We start from the raw sequence: 18,859 nt of genomic DNA, 5'->3' as shown, positions 1-18,859 counted from the left end.
AACAGGGTTACCTAGGGACACACGACGGGGCAAGATGGCGACACTCAATTCTTTATTAATTAAAGAAAAAATAACCTCATTCTCAAAGTGACAAATGTCCAGACAAATCACTTTATTGCCTTTAAACAAGTAACATAGCAACTTTTGGTAATGCTAACATTTATATATTCAATCAGAGGCAATTTGTGGTCTGTTCAGTTCATTACTAAAATAATCTTCAAAATATTTTACATCACTTTCAAAACAAAAACTTTTTTTTTAAACAGATGCAAAGTTCTTAAGCCTTGTCATCATGCAATGTGTTAGTGTTTTAAAGCTATATTGTGTGTAACATGATCAAGGATTTTAAGAGTTTGCGAGCCACTTTTTTTGTGTTTCTTGTTTAGACAGCATGCATCAATTTCACAAAAATATACTGAGCCAGTATAATGGAAATGACCTATTTCTACTATTTCTAATGGTTATTCAAAAAAAAAAAAAAAAAGAAAGAAGACCGAAAGAAAAAATGCCTGCAATTTGCCAAGTATGGATGGTGAGTATTTTGGCAAATTGATAATTCTCTAACACAGCAATTTATTAAAAGGGCACTTTAATTTTTTTTAATTCAATGTACATAAATATTTGTAGAAACTATTTGTGTTTCAGCACATTAAGCATGTTCTAATAGAACTTTGTGATGCCATTAATTACTTATTTTTGTTTGTTTTGTCGGAAAGAAAGAAGAAAATTAAACTTATGTACTGTTAGTCACATAAAACATACTTAGGGAAAAGTAAAAAAAAAAAAGGTGCAAATTACAAAAATCTTGTACAACATAATCTCACATATTCTTCAAAATAATGCTCGTTTAGGATTGCATCTTCAAAAGGAAAAACAATCTGCAGCCATTTTTAAACACTCAAATTAACTGGTATGAAGTTGAGCTTTTTCTCCTGATTCAACAAGTAGAAACTCAGATGCATTTAATTTTGTTTTTAAGTTGTCAAAAAGAACCGACTGCCCACCAAATCTAGGAAGACATCCAATTAAGTAAATAATCATTTATGTCACAGTACTTTAAGTTAAAGCTTGTTTGCTGGAGGCACTGTCAGCCACAAAAGACAATCTGTGGCTTGACTCTGAAACACAAAGTGACACAAACAAACAAAATAAAATCCAGAAAATTGACCATGTCAAAGAAACCAACTTCATATATGAATGCTGTTTAGGGTTTTGTCATAAAATGTGTTTAACACACAGTCCCAAAGAGATGCCGATCCCTTTAAAGGTTTGTCAAACTCATTTCCCAACACCTGCTTTCCCTTTGGTCCCTTTTCCCCCAATAGCTAAAATCCAGAAGGTGCCATTTTGCATTCAAGAGACAAGAAAAATAAAAAAAAATAAAAAAGGTAGTGTAGACATCTTTATCAAAAAAATTTCTTTAAAATAAAGCAAAAAACTTGCTCACAAGTCCTTGTCTCAAAACACTCCAGTAAAATCCATGCGCTTCATACAGTGCATTTTGAAATTTGCTTTTTTTTTTAAAAATTTTAAACATTTAGGGGTAAGGCAGTAAAAAAACAAAAAAAAAGGGATCTGGTGAAAATCACTGGAAGCATTATATTATCATGAAAATTTATTCACTGTACACACAAAAGATAGCATGAATAAAAAAATTATTTAACAGCATATCAAGCAAGGTTAAAAAACGACACTGGCCTGAAATAAACACTACAGGTTAAAGAAAACTAAACAGAAATACTCCACAATAATCTATCTGTTCATTAAATTACATCAGTTTATGTGATGTTCTAGCTTATATTAGTGTATATCTGATGAGTTCAGATTTCCAGACCATAACAGAGAGCACCACTCCTTTATTTGTGTAAAAAATAAATGATCTCTAAGTGCATTTCAAAAAAATACATCAAAATTTAGACAGTAATAAAAAAAACAGTAATTAGAAATGGAAGCTGCTTCAGTACTGGTTTTTTTTTTTCCTTTTACAGCAACTTGACATGGTTTCTTTTAGTGCCTCGTCAGCTGACAGCAGTGAAAGATGACACCAATGGTGGAAGCCACATATATTGTAATGGGTATCTGCTATCCTAAGGTTCTTTTAGACACTTCGTCTGATTTAAAAAAAAAGAAGAAAAGATTGCAGTTGAACACACAACAAAGACAACCTCCAACCATTCACAGCATACAACACCATACCTGCGCAAAAGAAAAGAACTATGCACAGTGTGCAGTCCACAAACGGAGCAGGAGTCTATAATTTATTCCACAAGGTAAACGATTTAAAAATGTAGTGTATAAGTTTGGGCTATAATTTATTCAGTTTTTTTTCCATCCCACGTAATTCTATCACGGTTAGGCATTTTCACACAAAACACTGGGATATAGGTCGATGTGTACTTGTACGGTTTCGGTAAGCTTCAGAACAGTAAACGTCACATTTGCCTGTTCCCGAGTTCATTCATGACATCAAACAGCTAATCAGGCAGCTCTCTGCCAATGATTCGGCCAACGTCCATTTAACACGTTGACCTGGTTTAAAAATGCATTAATGGGGTCCGACAGAGCAGACGGTACGTCAAACACTGAAAAGACACAAAAGACAGCCTTTCACAAACACTCCAGCTGCCACCAACTACCCCTTATATTTTATCAGCTTTTTGTAATGGTTTGCTTTCTACAAATGAACTATCCTTTTGTTACTGACACTGGGTTTGAAACTCCTCTTTTTGAAATGCAAGCTAAAACCTACATAGCTGAAATATAACATTCACTATAATTAAATGCCCATTACAGCATGTCACAAAAAAAGGCTCTCAAAGGGGAGTTAGCCACTTTGTCTCCAGGGGGTACATTAAACACGAGCAAAAAGGTAAAACCAAACTAAAGAGACCTGATGTCAGGATAGACTTTCTCTGCATTATATACATTTTGATCTATATTTGGATGAAATGTAACAATATATTTGTATAATTTTAGTATAAACACCTTTTAAAAGAATCATTAAACTGCAGTTAAAATGCAAGTTACAACAATGCTGTGCTACATCTGAAAACACGGTTCTTTCTTTCTTCTTGTTACATGACAGTGGTGACAGAAAAGGACAGTTTTTTTTGTTAACTCCCATTGCCTGTCTGCTAATAAGAAAAAATGAGATGAGATTACGGTTTTGAAGATGACAGCAGGTTGCTGAGCCAGGTCGCTGCCGATGATGGCGGTTGTTGTTTCTCCTCACTGTGATCCTCTTCATCAAGGAGGAGGAACTGAGTGGAGGCAACGGAGACAGGTGAGCCAAGGGAGGGGGCAAGGCCGTTCCTTTCCTCTTCAGTAGGAGAGTCAATATGCCAGGAGTTCTGGGGTTTGTAGCCCCCAGAACTAACAGCCTGGGGCTCTAGCAAAGGCTCAGGTGAAGCTAGGCCAATGTTATCACTCAAAGCTATGGGGTGCATCTGAGGACGGTACCCCCCTCCTCCACTCCCACAGCTGACAGAGTGATCAGCATCAGGCTGGTGGCCCTCAGATGCACTTTGTGGATCCTGCTGGAAGACCAGAGAAGAACAGGACGTCTGGATCCCTGTATACGTCACATCTGTGCTTGCTGAATCCATAGAAGACGCAGAGGAAACAGAGGAGTCAGGAAAACGTGGCCTTATTGGGCGCTCATCCACCATTTGGTTGTAGTAGCGTAACGACTGTGGCTCATCAGTGTCAACTGGCTCGTCTCCAATGCCCTGCCCTTCGTCATCTTCTTCCTCTTCAGGAATGACAACAAGGGCGTCCTTAAAAGAATCCTGCTCTGACTTTTCAACAATGTGGACCATACTGTGGGGAGACGGCTTCACATCCAAAGGCCCCTGAAAGAGAGAAGTAAAAAAGTATTTTGCCCATTAGATTGCATTTTCACAAGATATGATCAAAAAACATTTCTACTTTAATTGTTAGACTGGTTTAGATTGGTACTGTACCCGAGTCCTGGACCAATCACCGGGCAGCTTAGGCTCAGGTATATCTGGATAGAATGCCCTTTTTACCCTGAAACAAACAAAACATTAATTGTTACAGTTTTCTCCAGAATGACTGATATCTTTGGACCCTAAGTAATGTAGCTTCGCATGTATTTTTCTCATCTTTTAAGAACGATACTAGGCACAAACATAAAAGTCTCACCATTTTCTCTTCTTGCAGCAAATGAAGGAAACGATGGACAACAATAATGTTACTATTCCCAAAGACACCAAAATGCTCAGGATTAGCTCACCTGTTAAGACGAAATATTTAAAATTTACAAAGTAAAACACTGTCTTATATTCCAACAATTATGATATATGTAAACATCTTTTTTACAAGAACATATTCTGTAGCTTTAAAAAGTAAACAGAAACTAAATGTTATTAAAAGCTACACGTAGTTGAATGATTTGAACACGTACTGCCTGGCTCCATCATAATGGAAACGGTGGTGCCTGTATCCTCGCCTGCTGATGTGTAGGCCTTGACCGTAAATTTATAGGAGCCTACATCGAGATCCTTTACAATGTACTTCCTTGTTCCATGGTCTGACAGTTTTGCTGTTGAAAGGGCAGGTGGAAAAACAAAAAGAAGACAAATACAGTAAGACAAATAGGAAACAAAACTGGCCTACAATTTAAAAAAAAAAAAAAGTTTGCAAATATCTCCGTTTTCAAGCCCTTTACTTGAACAGATCGGCTGCTTAAAATAACATTTACCAAGAGGTAAGAGCTCGGAACCATGACTGATGTAAACATTGTAGCCCAGAAGGAAACCTCTTCTGTCGGCCAGAGGAATCTCCTCCCAGGTAAGGACTGCATCAGAGCCCTGCTGACTGACTGACAGACGGACAGAACTGGACGGGACTGCGAAGATCACAAGAAATAAAGACAATAAAACAAATAAGAAGGGTTGGAATTGTAGCACAAAGATTGGAAATAAAGACTAAAATACAGAATTAGACTTGAGAAGAGTGTTTTCCACCCTTACCCAGCTCCTGCAGGTATCCCTGCCAGCGCTGAATTAGTAGTGGTGAACTTGAAGGGCAGCTGTAGAGGGAGAAGTTGTATCTCACACCAGGTTGGAATGTGTCTGATGACAAAAGAATGATTATCAAGTATTATATAATAAAATTACAAATTGTACAACTTTCTTTTGACAAGTAGTTACGGTATGATTTGTGTTTTGGCATTTGGGAAAGACGGCAAAAATGACAAACAGTTCCTTTGAATCTTGCTGGGAAAACTGTATGCTTTCACAAGCCTGAATGCCCCACATACCTGTCTCAATAGAGACGTTAGTGCTTCCAGCGTTCACTCGAATCCACTCCACTTGGCAGTCATGTCTGCACGAGGCATCAAGCCATTCGATCAGATAACTGCATGTGGTGCTGGCATTCTGCTGCCAGGTCAGAGGAAAACCACTGTCGGTAAAAGCTGTTCTGGAGAAAACAGGGGGGTCCATATCTGGAAAAAAGAAAAAAGAATGTATAACTGTCCATAGTTTCTTTTCATAAGTAATTCACTACTGTGTTAATATTTTAAACAGGACAGCAGTGTTTTGCATGTAAGACCAACTCATGTTATTGCAATCAAAGGGTAAAAAATACTAAATTTTGTGTCTTCAATTAAATCTTTTTATATCCCTCTTTTTGTATCCAAAACGCATCACACTCTGTTTATACATACCTATCAAGCGTAGCGGTACACTTGCAGGTTGAGACGACCCTTCCACGTTCTGTGTAATGACGGTTGCTATGACCTCGTTATCGTTGCTAAACGAAGCCATTTGTGTGAGGTTTACTGGCAAAGAATAATCGTCCGGCGATAGGCTTTGTGTACGCTGTAGATTTTCTTCAGCGTTCCATAAAGTAACTTCAAAACCCGTGATCTGACCGTGGCTCTGCTGTGGTGTTGGACGCTAAAAGAAATCATAATTTAGCAGAAATGAGTTTTAACCCCTTTTTAATTTATCTGATGTTCATGGTGGATATTCAGAAGGGTTAAAATGTTTTTGAGAGAAAATGACAACACACTGTTCGTCACCTGGCAGCAAAGACAGTAACAGGTTATACTACATCCTACTAAAATGTACACAACAGCCTAAAAGAATTACCTAATAATTGTAAACCTTTACATCAAATATATTCATTGATAAAAACAAGAAAGAACATTACCTTCCAAACAACCAGCCCAGTGTTGTCTCTGTTCATCCACATCCACACATCAGGAGCGTCTGGAACTAAAAACAAACAAAAAAAACATACAAATGAACTTAAATACAGCATTATTGCTCATGATCCAAATAGTACAATTTTACTTTTAACAGCAATTACTCAATAATATTAGCATGACAAGATTAACCATGTTGATCATTTGCAAAGTCTTTAATTGGTAAAAAAAACAACAACAACATACTGATAAATTAATCAAAGAAAAATCATCATTCACTAAGGTTTATGCCAAAATAATAATAGTAATATTTTAACTAAATCCTTTACCATAGGTTTTGGTTGTGAAGGGTAATACTTCACTCCAGTTTCCCCACTTCCAGAAGTTCTTCTGGGATCCACAGCGAACCTGAACGCTGTAATTTTCATTGGGCTGAAGGTCTAACAGAACCACAGATTGGAGACCCGAACCAGAGAAGACACGCTGGACAAAAACATCAGACGTAATTACCAAAACCCATAAATGCTTTGAAAATAAATACATACACGAAGGAGACACACAAACTCTTACCTTTGTTTTGTATCCCTGGGAAGTTAGCTCCACCTGGCAGACAAGAGCCAGGGAGGAGTAGTTGACAGATGTCCACTCCCAGAAGACGGTTGCGTTCCAGGCGTGGACGACACGGTTCAGTTTAACTGGTGCTACTGGACACACTGAGGAGAAACAGAAAAATAATAACAAATCCGGAGCAAAAATGTTCCGTTTTTTTTTCGAAGCATTGTTTTTTTCCCCCTTCCACTTGTGTATCAAATCACAATCAGTTCACATGAAGTTCACAGGAGCAGCTGCCTACCTCTGTGACTAAGCTCAGCCGAGTCAGTAAGGCTGTACTGACCAACAGGATTCACAGCGACCAGAGTCCAGTTACCGTACCACTCAGGCAGGCTACACCTCTGTGGAGGAGTGCAATTTCTGCAAACAGAGATGTGTGGGAACCAGGAAAAAAAAAGACATATTATAACAATATTTAAGACATAATCACCTCAAAAAATTTTATCTAAACTAGACTAAAGGGCACAAGCATATTTCTGGCCAGCTTTCAGATCATTCCTGTAAAAGGTCTGGAAGACAGCCAATGACTATCAAACAGAGTTACTCAGACTAAAAGCTTTATAATTCTCATCTTCCTCTCACTGTTATTTTCTGTACAAAAACATTTTTTAAGGGTTAATCAGATGAAGCTATAATAACATAGAGCCATTATCTAAAGTGCTTAGTGACAGACTGTAACCACCTCTTTGATGGCACATCATTTCCTAAAATATAGACAGAATATTTAATAACTTTTTTATTTTTTTGTAGCATTTTGAATGTGAGTGTGAACAGTTAAGAGTGTATCCCATTTGGCTCTCCAAATTGCTAAAATGTTGACAGACTATTCAAGAAAAATGAATTGTACTGTAGTTTATATTTTGTAGGATGTCCCCCTCCCAGTTCCAGTTTATTATATGTGACAGTTCTACATTTGTGGGGTTTCTTTACGCATGTTGTGAAACGAAACGGGCATTATAACAGTTTATCTAGAAGTCGTGTATGATTTTATGCATAACTTTTTGTCATCTAAATGTGCCTACATACATGGTACTTGAATGCAACACTATCAATGACAGTGTGGAGAAATCCTTGAATAAATGTGGGATTTTATTTATCTTTTAAAAACAAGAATAGTCTTGACAATTGATTGTATTTTAAAAGGGGTTGTCGGGGTGTGCAAAAGATGTGATAAAATCAAGTAAAAGAATTTGCAAAACCAGGTTTGAATGTCTACATTTTTCATGCCTTTCAACAATCTCTGATATTCAGGAAATTCTAACAAAAAATATTTTAAAATTTAATACTTTTTGAGTGCTACTTCGTACCTGCCATTTACGTAGTAGCGAGTTTGTCGTCTGCCGTACATGCGAGTATCTCGTCCCTTATTCCACTGGCACACAGAGGTCTGTAGGTCATGAGTCTGACAGACAAAATCAGTGGGCAGTGGTGGATCTGGAGAGAGGTACAGTTAAAAATGTAGATGTTTTTATTCTTTAATATATACAGAACATATGTATAAGAAAACAATTTATGTTGATGTTTACTCTGACCAATTCTGCAATGTTCAAAAGGTATCAGATGAAATAAAATATGTCACAATATCTGATTTTAACTCCCTTTAACGACATTAATTCACTGAAGAGGTTAATGTAGAATACAACTTCCTTCATTTTACATTTAACCCAATTTTAGATCAACCATTCACGTGCAAATGTAACTTACATCCAACGAACACGACGGCTCCGATTATTTTATTAATTTCTGTTAGTTGACAAATAACATTTGCTCCTGATGGACGAGATGGTCCCTGGTTAACCGCTGTAACTGCATAACTTCGCCGACTCAGATTTTTCACAACCATTTCTGTAGAGCCGTAGGAGATTCTTTTAAGGGTCTTCCCCTCCTCCACTATGCAACAGAAGGTTGTGTTGGCCCCGACAGGAACAACTCTGTCCTGGGGATACATCTGGAAATCCCTCTTACTGGGGAGATCATATCCTAAAGAGACGATGATAAACAGAAACAATACAGTTTAAGCAGAGTCTACAGCTGGATGCATTTATATGAAAAAGAAAATAGTTTAAAAAAAAAAGTCAATCCCAAACAAAAAGATAAGGCACCGCTGGCGTGTGCCGTTACACCTCAGTGCTTTAACTCTTCAACTGACCCTGAAGTATCTGAGTTTCGCTCCATTCGCTTGTTGTCTGGCCATCTCTGGAGCAGATTTTGACAGACAGCGATGTACATTCCAGAGGTTCTTTAGAGGTCCAAGTCCACTGGTGCTGACCGCTCACCCGATTCACTGTTGCAGACACCGTCTCCTGCAGATATTACACAGAATGAGGCAGAACATCATGGAAATGCTAGATATTTGGAAGTGAAAGTTGTAGCTAGAGTAGGAATAGAAACTCTGAATTATTGTTTGCTTAATAAACTGAAACAGGTCAGATAAACTCTATTAGTACTAAGGTTTGGCCCAATCAGTAACAGTAAACTAAAGTGCATGAATGCACATTTCTTTACTGGAACTTTTACCTGCAAATAACAGTGGTATGGACTAAATATAAAACAATGTAAAGTATTTTATTTTTGATCACTCTAAAATGTTAATGCCAAATTTGCCTCAAAATCTGAAAAAAAAAAAATGCAACTAAATTATGTTAAGAAACCTGAGAATAAAACTAAAACAGAAAAATGTACTTACATAGAAGACAGTTTCATTGAACTCAGTTCTTAGGATGATAAGGTCAAAGGTTGTGGCTGCTCCTCCCAGCCAGGATACGGAGAGCTGCTGTGTGGAGAAGTTCGGTGAAAGGCTCACTTGGCGGGGCGCTGTAAGGACTGGAAAACAAAATGATCAGAAGTTACAGACTGGAGTGTTTCTATTTAAAACTAATAAAATCCAATGGAATCAAAGATATTTCTTCCATCTTTAAATTGTATCCTTTTTTTTTTTTTTTTTTTTTTTTACATTTTCTCAAGCTGAGAATTAAACTCCTCTTACCAATATTAGTTTGAGCATTTAGACCAGAAATGCCAAGAAGAACACAGATGAGCCAGACAAGGTCACGGTCGGGCTTTGACGGGGAAATGGAGCTTCCACGAGACATAACTGTAATCTGTCTGAGTCAAGGTCTTCTGATCTTAATCTGAAGGTCCTTTCAACTACAGGGACACCACGTTAAGACATCCTGAGAGCCACAGGCAGAAGAGCCCTGTAAGGAAGGGAAGTGAAGTGAAGTGAGATTTATTTATATAGCACTTTTTTAGCAACAAGGCGATCCAAAGCACTTTACAACAGAAACAAAAACAGAATCCAATGGAAGGACCACAGAACACAGAAACATCATGAATGTGTTTGAACACTAAAGAGATTTTTTTCAAAAATAGAAAACTACATAAAATAAATAAATGTAACACTAAAGTTTGTTATCTTAAAAGGGATACCTGGAAAAATATTGCATACAACCACAAAAAAAAGCTCCTGGACATGTATGATTCTTAACTCAGATCGTTTTATGGTAAAAGATCAGTTCTTTCGGCTGCTCCCTTTTTCAGGGGTCGCCTCAGTAAACTCGCATGGTGGCTCGGTGGTCAGTGCCGCAATCTTGTAATCCTGAGGTTGCAGGTTTGAGCCCAGGTTGTGGCAGGAAGGGCATCCGGCGTGAAAACAATTTCAAAGCGTTCATGCGAGATCTTTTTATAGTAAGGGTGTGATAAAACATAACGTTCAAGTCTTCAAAGTATTACAGCACCGACAGGTTTAGCAGGTTTGCTCCTTACACCGTTAAATTACGGTGGGAGGCTGGTGTCTGCTCATTGGTTCCAAATCTCTGCAACACTACTTTCATGAACAAACACCAAACCCACAAGTGAGACTGCCAGGAAACATTTCAAGTCAACAAGAAAAAAAAAAAAAAAAAGTACCACTCTGGGCGCTGTTGCCAGATTAGATGCTAAACACACAAGTCAAAAGTTGTTATTTTAAAGCTTATAAATGGTGTTATAAAGCCTGGAAAGATATGGAATCATTGCATTTAACTTTAAATTTTATTTTGTAGAAGAAAAAAAATAAATCACTGATTAAAAAAATAAGATCAAATATAAAACTTGCATTGCAAAAACACATCTCAAACAAAAACATTGCCAAAATTTAACTGTTTTCTGATGAAGTGAAAAACAGAGACTGGAATAACCTTGGGCCCATTCTAAAAATAAATACCTGCATGAGTCTAGGTATAAAAATAAGTAAGCTGGATGACAGACAGGAAACATGGCCGAAATACTTGAAACAATGGAAAGAATTACAAATCCTCTATAAGAAGGGAACACAGCACAGAGCGTGGTAAAGACGAGGGTTGTTCCAGTCAGTGCCTTATTGCTTAAACAACATGTTACCGGGCTTCCTTCCTTTGTTCGTAAAGATTTTTACCCCTGTCCCTCAGCGCATGGGACTCTTATAAACGGTACACATTGGGATATTAAAAGAAAGTCACTGGAAGTCATTTGTGGGTTTCACTGACCCACCTGACTATCCTGTGTATTAGCATTCTTGTCCCTTGTGTCTCCCTGTCTGAGCAAGACGTGACAAGTTTAAGTCAAATAATTTAATCTGTGAATGGCGGTGAAAGTTCCTGAGGAGAAAAGTCAAAGCTATGCTGTGTTGGGAAGGTGACACATGAGGGTCACGCTTACGCTTCATGTCAGTTCTCCCCATTTTTCAAAGATGGCTTCCTGTAAGCCGCATGTTTCTCTGTTCAGAATACCTACATTTCTGTTCTTACAAAGTGTTCATTATGTTGGTGTTGGTGGACAGCTGATTTCCCTGGTTTGATCAGAACTTTTTGGTTGCTTTTAAATTGAGCGGGTGAAAAAAGGTTTTATTGCGCCGCCGCTTAAATATTCCACATTCTTGTTGTGCTACATTTCTGCTAATGTGCAAAAAATGGCATCAAAAATAGAACCAGTCCTCCTTCATCTAAATTCAGTCCATCTGATAAACCTACACGGTTCAATCACTCAGCTAATTTGACAATGCCAGAAACATCTAATTTAGAGGTAAGCTAATTAAGCAGCCGACCAATTAGCCTGCTAATATTTGCCACTTAATAATAAATTGACCATGTCTGCGCATACTTAGCCAATTACTGAGCAAGGGAAAAAAAAACCAATGCAGGAGCAACAGCTACAGACAGCTTACTGCAAACCACCATTTACTTTTGTTAACTGATGCTCATCTACCGTCTGTATATTTTTAGTGTCCAAGTTCTGTTATTTGGGAACAAAAGAAGAAAACATTACCTGCCTGCCCCTATACCAAATAATTTATTGATCAGAAACAATATTGCAGCTTCAGCTGAACTGGTATAAATCCTAACAATGAAAATAACAAAACAAAACTGCAACAATACTGCAAAAAGAGTGAAGGAAAATGCCTAACTAAAAACAGACAAAGGCGCTCAGACTCAGAATGAACATTGAATTACAGAAAATCTTATTACAAAACGCCTTCATTGTGAGATCGTTATATATACATTAAAAAAAAAAAAGAGTTAACACAACATGCAAAAGTCCAAAAAAATGAAACACTACATGTGCCAAAAAAACAAACAAACTGCATTTAGTTTTGCTTTCTGTTAATCTAAGATGTTCGCAGTTTGCCTGGTTTCTTCTCAGACATGCCAGGACAGGCTTTAAACATTTCTGTAAACCACATCCCTGCCCATTACAGTAACGACACTTACTGAAAACAAAAACACAAAGTCTAACTGACAAATTAAGCCTCAACCTGACCTAAAACATCATGTATTCCTGTAAGGCTTGTTCCTTGTCCAACTGGAAATTAATTTAGTACATCACGTGTCTTTTTCTGCATTTGGTTCATAACCTATCAGTGTCTGCAGACATTTGGTTTACAAACAGATAAGAGACACACTGTTAAAGATTTTTTTTTTTTAAATGACAGCATTTTGATCATTCTAACAGTGACAAACCACGAGACAAGAATGAAATTCTTTTAAAATTCTGTCATCCTGCCTTTTTTAGGACCTTATTACGAACCCTTTTAAAGCAGTGAGAGAAAAAAAACTCTTCTGACTGTATTTTTATAATGTAACAGGAGAGGAGGCCTTACAAACAAACACATTGCTGCAAAAGTATGTTTATATTATGGTGTTAGAGGACATAATGACTTTTAGGTTACTTAAAAAGGTACTCACTGTAATGACATGAAGACCAGTCAAAAACAATAAAAAAAATCATGAACAAAATCAACAATTTTATTTTCTCTTATTTGTGGTTAATGTGTTCTTAAATTTAGAAAAATTTTGAGCAAAATTTGTAAACGGCTGCCAACTACGACTTCTGATTGTTTACCTACAGAAACAGCCAAAAGTCTAACAATTCTTATGTATTGGTTTGCATTTATGCTCAGATTTGTTGATAAAACGACAGGTTAGGTTAAACTGATAAACTATGATAAGTTGTCTATGATAAGTTGCGCAAAATTGTGTTTGAAAGCCGAGCTCCATTTTTATGTCTGCTTGATCCCTGACATTTATTCTTGACGGTTAGTCGTCCCCTTATATTCCCACCCAATCATGCTCTCTGAGATTCAACGCTTGTCAGATCCTGCAACGTTTACCTACACGGATTACGGTCAGCCTAAATATGCAAGCCTCCACTCATTTCTTGTGATTGCACCATATTTATAAGAAAAACCTGATTCGGCTTAATTTTTAACTAAAGTGTGGCAACTGTGCAAATCATGGGATAAAATGTAATGATTCCCAGCATGCTGGAAACTATAACCATTTCTGATCAACTATTTACACAAAAGGAGCCAAAGCAATATGTTTTTGTAAAAGCAACACTTCTTTTCGTTTGGCATTTTGCAGCAACTGCAGGAATTTTTAAATTTCCCATGCTTGGACATTATAAAACAATAAATTTATTATTATTTTTTTAAAGGGTTGGTATTCAGAGATATACCATACATAGATTAACTTAAAGATTTTCCAAACAAGTGTTGAGTTTCCATGCAAAGATATTGATTTTCTTTCGTGTCTCGGCCATGTTACGGCCATGTCCAAACTGAAGGACGGGATACTGAGGAGAACACAGTCAGCTCGCTTAGTCTTAATATGGCTTCTTTGTTTCAACATGCAGAACCAAAAAGAAATACACCAGAATGCTGTGTGAATGCTGTTCCTGGTTAAATATAAAAGCGTTCTTGTACGCTCCTGCTAAAATCTAAACCAGCTTCAGCTGAAAACCAGAGGCAGGGCACAAACACAGCTGTTGGAAGCCGTACTTTGGCACATTTATGTTACCTAAGCCAAAAAAACTTCTTGTGGGTCTTCTCACAAAAGCGCTGTTGTGTTTTAGTGGCTTTGAATCCCCAAGAAAAATTGTTTTTAAGACATTCACACCAGCCTGAAATGCTACTCGACCTACAGTGTATCCTCTAACCCCTTAGAGTCTTGAAAAAACATCGCGTTTTGATGGGAAGCCGGGGGGGGNGGGGGGGGGGGGGGGCAACAGCTGCAGATTCTGGGAAATCTCATCAAGAAAGTGATAGCTACAGACACACACCAGCAACACACAAATCAATACCTCTTCACCGGACTCTGCTTGTTGTCCATGCAGCTGATACAAATGTGACCGCAAGCTACAAAACCCACAAAGATAATGTTGTTACTTAAAAAAAAGCAACAACAACAAAAAAAAACAACCACAGAAAACTAATAGGTGTGCCGCTTCTAATCCTATTTTTGAAACAACAGACTGAACTAAAAAATAAAAATAAAAAGACTGCCAATGTGTGCATTGGCACATTTTCCAGCATTTACTGGATTGCACAAATCAAACAGTATACAGTTACTGGTATATGCAAAAGCAAACATTTCCACCATGCGTGTTTACTGGCAGAACACCTGGCTGCATCTGTCACTGTCTACACAGGTCTATCATCAGTTACTCTATTGGTCTTTTATATGTTGAACAAGAATTGAGAGTAATTTTTTTTTTTTTTTTTTTTTTTTTTTAAATCGAGCGACTATTACAATTTTCTAGCGCAAAACAGTGGTTTTATTTAGCCTGACAAACAGTATCCAGCACACGCACATTTTTCTTTAGTAGGAAACATTAGTAAAGCAATTAATTAATATTTAATCTACAATCAAATCTAAACGCCATTTCAACACTCCAGTCCGTCCAAATTACATCCTAAAATGTAGACTTAAACTACAAAACTACTCCAAACTACCAGCAACGTGAAAGAAAATAAAATACCCAATGACACTACAATATTTGACAAATTTTTTTCAATACATGTAACAGGTGGCACCACAAGGTGTCGCTGTCGCACCCCCCTGATGGTATCAGCTCCCATACAAAGGGAAGCAGGCAGGGTTGTGGCCGAGTGTCAGTGTCCTGCGTGTGTGTGACCAGGTGTGTGTGAACAGGTGTGCGGGCCCATGCGTTCCATTGTTTGGTGATTGTGGTAGAAAACTGTTTTAAATCGGTTGTTTTAATAATTTAACATGTGCCGATGTGGTGTTTTTATGTAGGGCCACACAACGAGTGACGTTCTGGTTTGTAGCATGGTCTGGGCGTGTGGCTATTCTACGCTGCAGGTAGGCTTTAGATGTTTGTGTTTTTAAATCAGATGGCAGTGTATATTTTTGTTTTTTATACTGTTGTTTTTAGGGCTACACCAGATCCTTTGGATTTGATTTTGAGGGTTGGTTTATGCGACACGGGTAAAAAGTGTTTTTAATTTGTTTTATATTGATTTGATTAGAGTATTTATTATAAGCATTTAGTCATTTTAGTATTTTGTGTTTTTGCAGTTCTATCACTGCCTCTTGCTATCCTTTAGAGTTTGTGTTTTTCTTTTGTTAGTCCGCCCAGCTTTTGGATTGTGTTTTGTTTCTGCTTACTATATGTGAGGGCGGACTAACTATTTTTATTTTTGTATGTCCTTTTCATTTTCGGGTCACTTCCCAGAATACAGACATTCCATATTGCTGTTAACTTTAAACATCTGAGCCCCGATCTTGCTTGGAGTATTACTTTAAGAGTATATTGCATGTAATGTTGTAGGGTCTTACGTAGGATTGTTCGCCTAAAGTGGTGCTTAAACTTGGGTCGACAGTTGTAGAATTGACAGCGGATGGATAAATGGGGAAACCCTCCTTAATTGACTTCATTCTCGTTGCTGATTATTACCCTCCAGGCGGGAAACACAACATACACATTTCTCCGATTGTGTTGAAAACTTTTTACAATCTAATACTTTGTTGCCCCACAGAAAGACCCAATTATGATTAAAATAGTTCTGTTTGTCTATCCGTATAAACAGTAACCCACCTGAAAAGCAACGTATTATTACATCCATCCTTTTCATCAACAATCCAAACCTCAGAGAGCAATTTCTTCAGCCAAACTCAGGGAAAAGCTTTGTGTTAGTTCTCAGCCTACGCTCAGCAGCACTGTCATTACCCTGTCATTCGATGACCACGAGAAGCAACTAAATAAGCATGCAGTGGAATCAGTGTACTATAAGCGTGGGGATATTTCAAAACACGGGCTGAAGCTGCTGCTAATTATGTCTGACCTTTGAATGAAACAAGAGGAAGTCCAGAAGCTGCCGAGAGAAGCACTGGAAAACAGGGAAAGTGAGCAAATGAAAGCGTCCGTGTGAAACGTCGGCGCTGTGACCTCAGTGGAAAAAAGGACATCGAGTCCTCAGTGTGTAGTTTTTGGCCGGGAACCAAACACTGTTTCCTTCCTTCTTTCCTATTCCATGGAATCCTTTATGAATGCAGCAGGAAGCGTCAGGAAATGAAGCAACTCACTTTAAAAATCAGACAATCTACATTCAAATTAGAGCGCAACCAAGAAAAATATGAACCAGATTTGTTCTTTTTTTCTCCCCCGCCAGAACAAACTTAGTTAAGTGACTGGTTACAAATTAGAACAACAGGGCAGCTACTGTCCTGCTGGGTATGAGTCGTGAACAGCATTTATCTAATCTGCTCCCTTGACTAATGCTAAGAGTTTTCTGTGCTGACTCGTACCAGATCAACAGTCTGCACACAGAAAAATAATCATCCTTTCTGCTTGTCAAATGTATAAATTAGCTCTTATTTACATTTTAGGGAGATTTAGTAAGAAAAACGAGTGAGATCTGAATAGACTTTGATAACTTAAATGATTTTACTTGATTTTTAATCTACTTAAATTATATTTGAAAAGGTTTAAACAATCAGCCACCTCCTCTGTAAAGTTACATTGTCTCAGGAGGAAAGTGGATTTTCTGATCCACCTAAATTGTTTCGGTTTTGAACTTAAAGCTCTGAAATGACCATTTACTAAATAAGCTATCCTGTATTAGGAACTACTACAAGTCAGCAGAGTACTCAGTACTCAGCTGGCATGTTATTATAAAAGGGACTATAATAGGAGTACAAAATAGGTCATGACCTTTTGCCAAACTATACATTTATTTGAAATAGAAGAAACACTAAATAAAAGTTTAAAATGCTAGAAAATTTCTGAAGATTAAGATGTGAAATATTGGTCTCCAGGCTTTTTCTTTCAGTACAGACATGTACAAACTCAATTCTATTCATCATTCAGAGGGTTTATCATAAAATCCCTGGATTTATTTTAACTTTAGAAAACAGACGGTCTTCTCTCAAACTGCTGGAACTATTCTCACCCCACACACACACACATTTTTTCAGTGAATGGTCAACTCCCCTACATCTTTCCATCTGAAGCCGAACCTCAGCCTCACAGCGACGCTCTCCTACGGCCAGTAATGTCAATGATCAGGTAATATTTAACTTTAAAAGTTGTAAAATATTAAATTTCATCTGCCCCCCCTCCTCATTTAATCTTTATACAAGTTTTACAACCGTTTGACATTTTAAAAACACAACACATACAGAACTTCTCGCTTCGATATTCAGAGCCAAAATAATTGCCAAAGTATTGGACTCTTTCTGTTCTGATTTACATGATGAACAGGAACTTGTTTGTTTGTTTTAAACAAGGTTTTACAAGATGAGTGCTTTAAATTATTGGAGAAAGCCCCACCCAGCTCCCCTGTGTGCACATGCTGCACATTTACAGAAAGAAAAACAGCTATTCTTCTGTGTACGCGCCGTACCATACCAGCTTTATCTAGTAAAGTACAATAAATAGATAATATAAACACATCAAATCATTTAAAATAAACTATAAAGTAAAACCTCCCAGATGGTGTCAAAAGGTAAAGAGGTTTTAGGAAAGGGTTTCTTGTAGAGCTTATTTAATTTTTAAAGCTATATTTCCACAGCTTGGTGTAAAAATGAACACTGTTGTCTTTGTAAGACCAAGAGAGGAAACCCACACCTATGATTGAAAAACCTTAATGTGTAATTAAAAGAAATGGGGAAAAAATAATTAAAGCCGTCTTTGCCACAACAAAACACTGCCATCCCACATAAACCTGAAGGGGTTTAACAACATGTTTTGACTTACTGATAACAGTAAGGCTTAATATTTATTTTTCAATTATTTAATGCAATGATACCCTTTTTTGTAGCAGTCATGCCCGGACTGCATCATCCCAGGACGTTTTAAATCATTAGCATTAGCAGCTGGGCAACATGATGATAATAATGATAAGAGCAGACTAGTCTCACAAGAAAACACTCAGAGTACAGCATGAAATTGAGATTTTAGCTGTCATTTCATGACTTTGTTTTAATGGCTATGTGGATAACAGTTAAGTTGAATTTATAGTTCTTTAAAAAATTCCTTCGCGAGTGGTTCACGCATGAAGACAGGCCACTGATGTTTGGAAAAACACTCTCTGCTAGCCCCGAATAGCGGCCATAAACAAACTCCAGTTAGCCAAAATTGTTACACAAAGGTTTACAAATAACACTACATACCTCTGATGTAGTCAGAAATCTTTGTCAGGGCCCTTCCGATTATATATACGGTGTGTCCGAGGTTTTAAAAGCGTGCTAAACGCAGTCAACGAAGAGATACCTTCACGGTGGTGGTGTACAGTTTCGCCCGATCCCAACATCT

The 18,859-nt window shown here is 37.5% G+C and overlaps 1 protein-coding gene across 2 annotated transcripts; it reads right to left on the bottom strand.

Moving 5' to 3' along the window:
• Positions 1-92: 92 nt before the first annotated feature.
• lifra (LIF receptor subunit alpha a) lies at positions 93-18,859 on the bottom strand. 2 transcript variants are annotated; one of them, XM_017412430.3, is made up of 18 exons: positions 18,718-18,859; positions 9,774-9,984; positions 9,474-9,610; positions 8,937-9,090; positions 8,492-8,767; positions 8,095-8,221; positions 7,029-7,147; positions 6,746-6,888; positions 6,505-6,658; positions 6,181-6,245; positions 5,693-5,924; positions 5,285-5,470; positions 4,995-5,096; positions 4,724-4,870; positions 4,427-4,564; positions 4,165-4,255; positions 3,963-4,029; positions 93-3,851 (listed from the first exon to the last, which is right to left on the bottom strand). In XM_017412430.3, the coding sequence occupies exons 2-18, from the start codon at positions 9,877-9,879 to the stop codon at positions 3,159-3,161; spliced, it is 2,937 nt and encodes a 978-aa protein (XP_017267919.1). In that variant the 5' UTR covers positions 9,880-9,984; positions 18,718-18,859; the 3' UTR covers positions 93-3,158. The 2 variants fall into 2 exon arrangements, with proteins under 2 accessions (XP_017267919.1, XP_037831789.1); XM_037975861.1 differs by lacking the exon at positions 18,718-18,859 and adding an exon at positions 10,217-10,552.

The sequence above is a fragment of the Kryptolebias marmoratus genome, linkage group LG1 (assembly GCF_001649575.2).
Source record: "Kryptolebias marmoratus isolate JLee-2015 linkage group LG1, ASM164957v2, whole genome shotgun sequence".
NCBI classification, from domain to species: Eukaryota; Metazoa; Chordata; class Actinopteri; order Cyprinodontiformes; family Rivulidae; genus Kryptolebias; species Kryptolebias marmoratus.
Note: the sequence above shows the minus strand (reverse complement) of the source record. Positions and strands in the feature narration are given on the sequence as shown.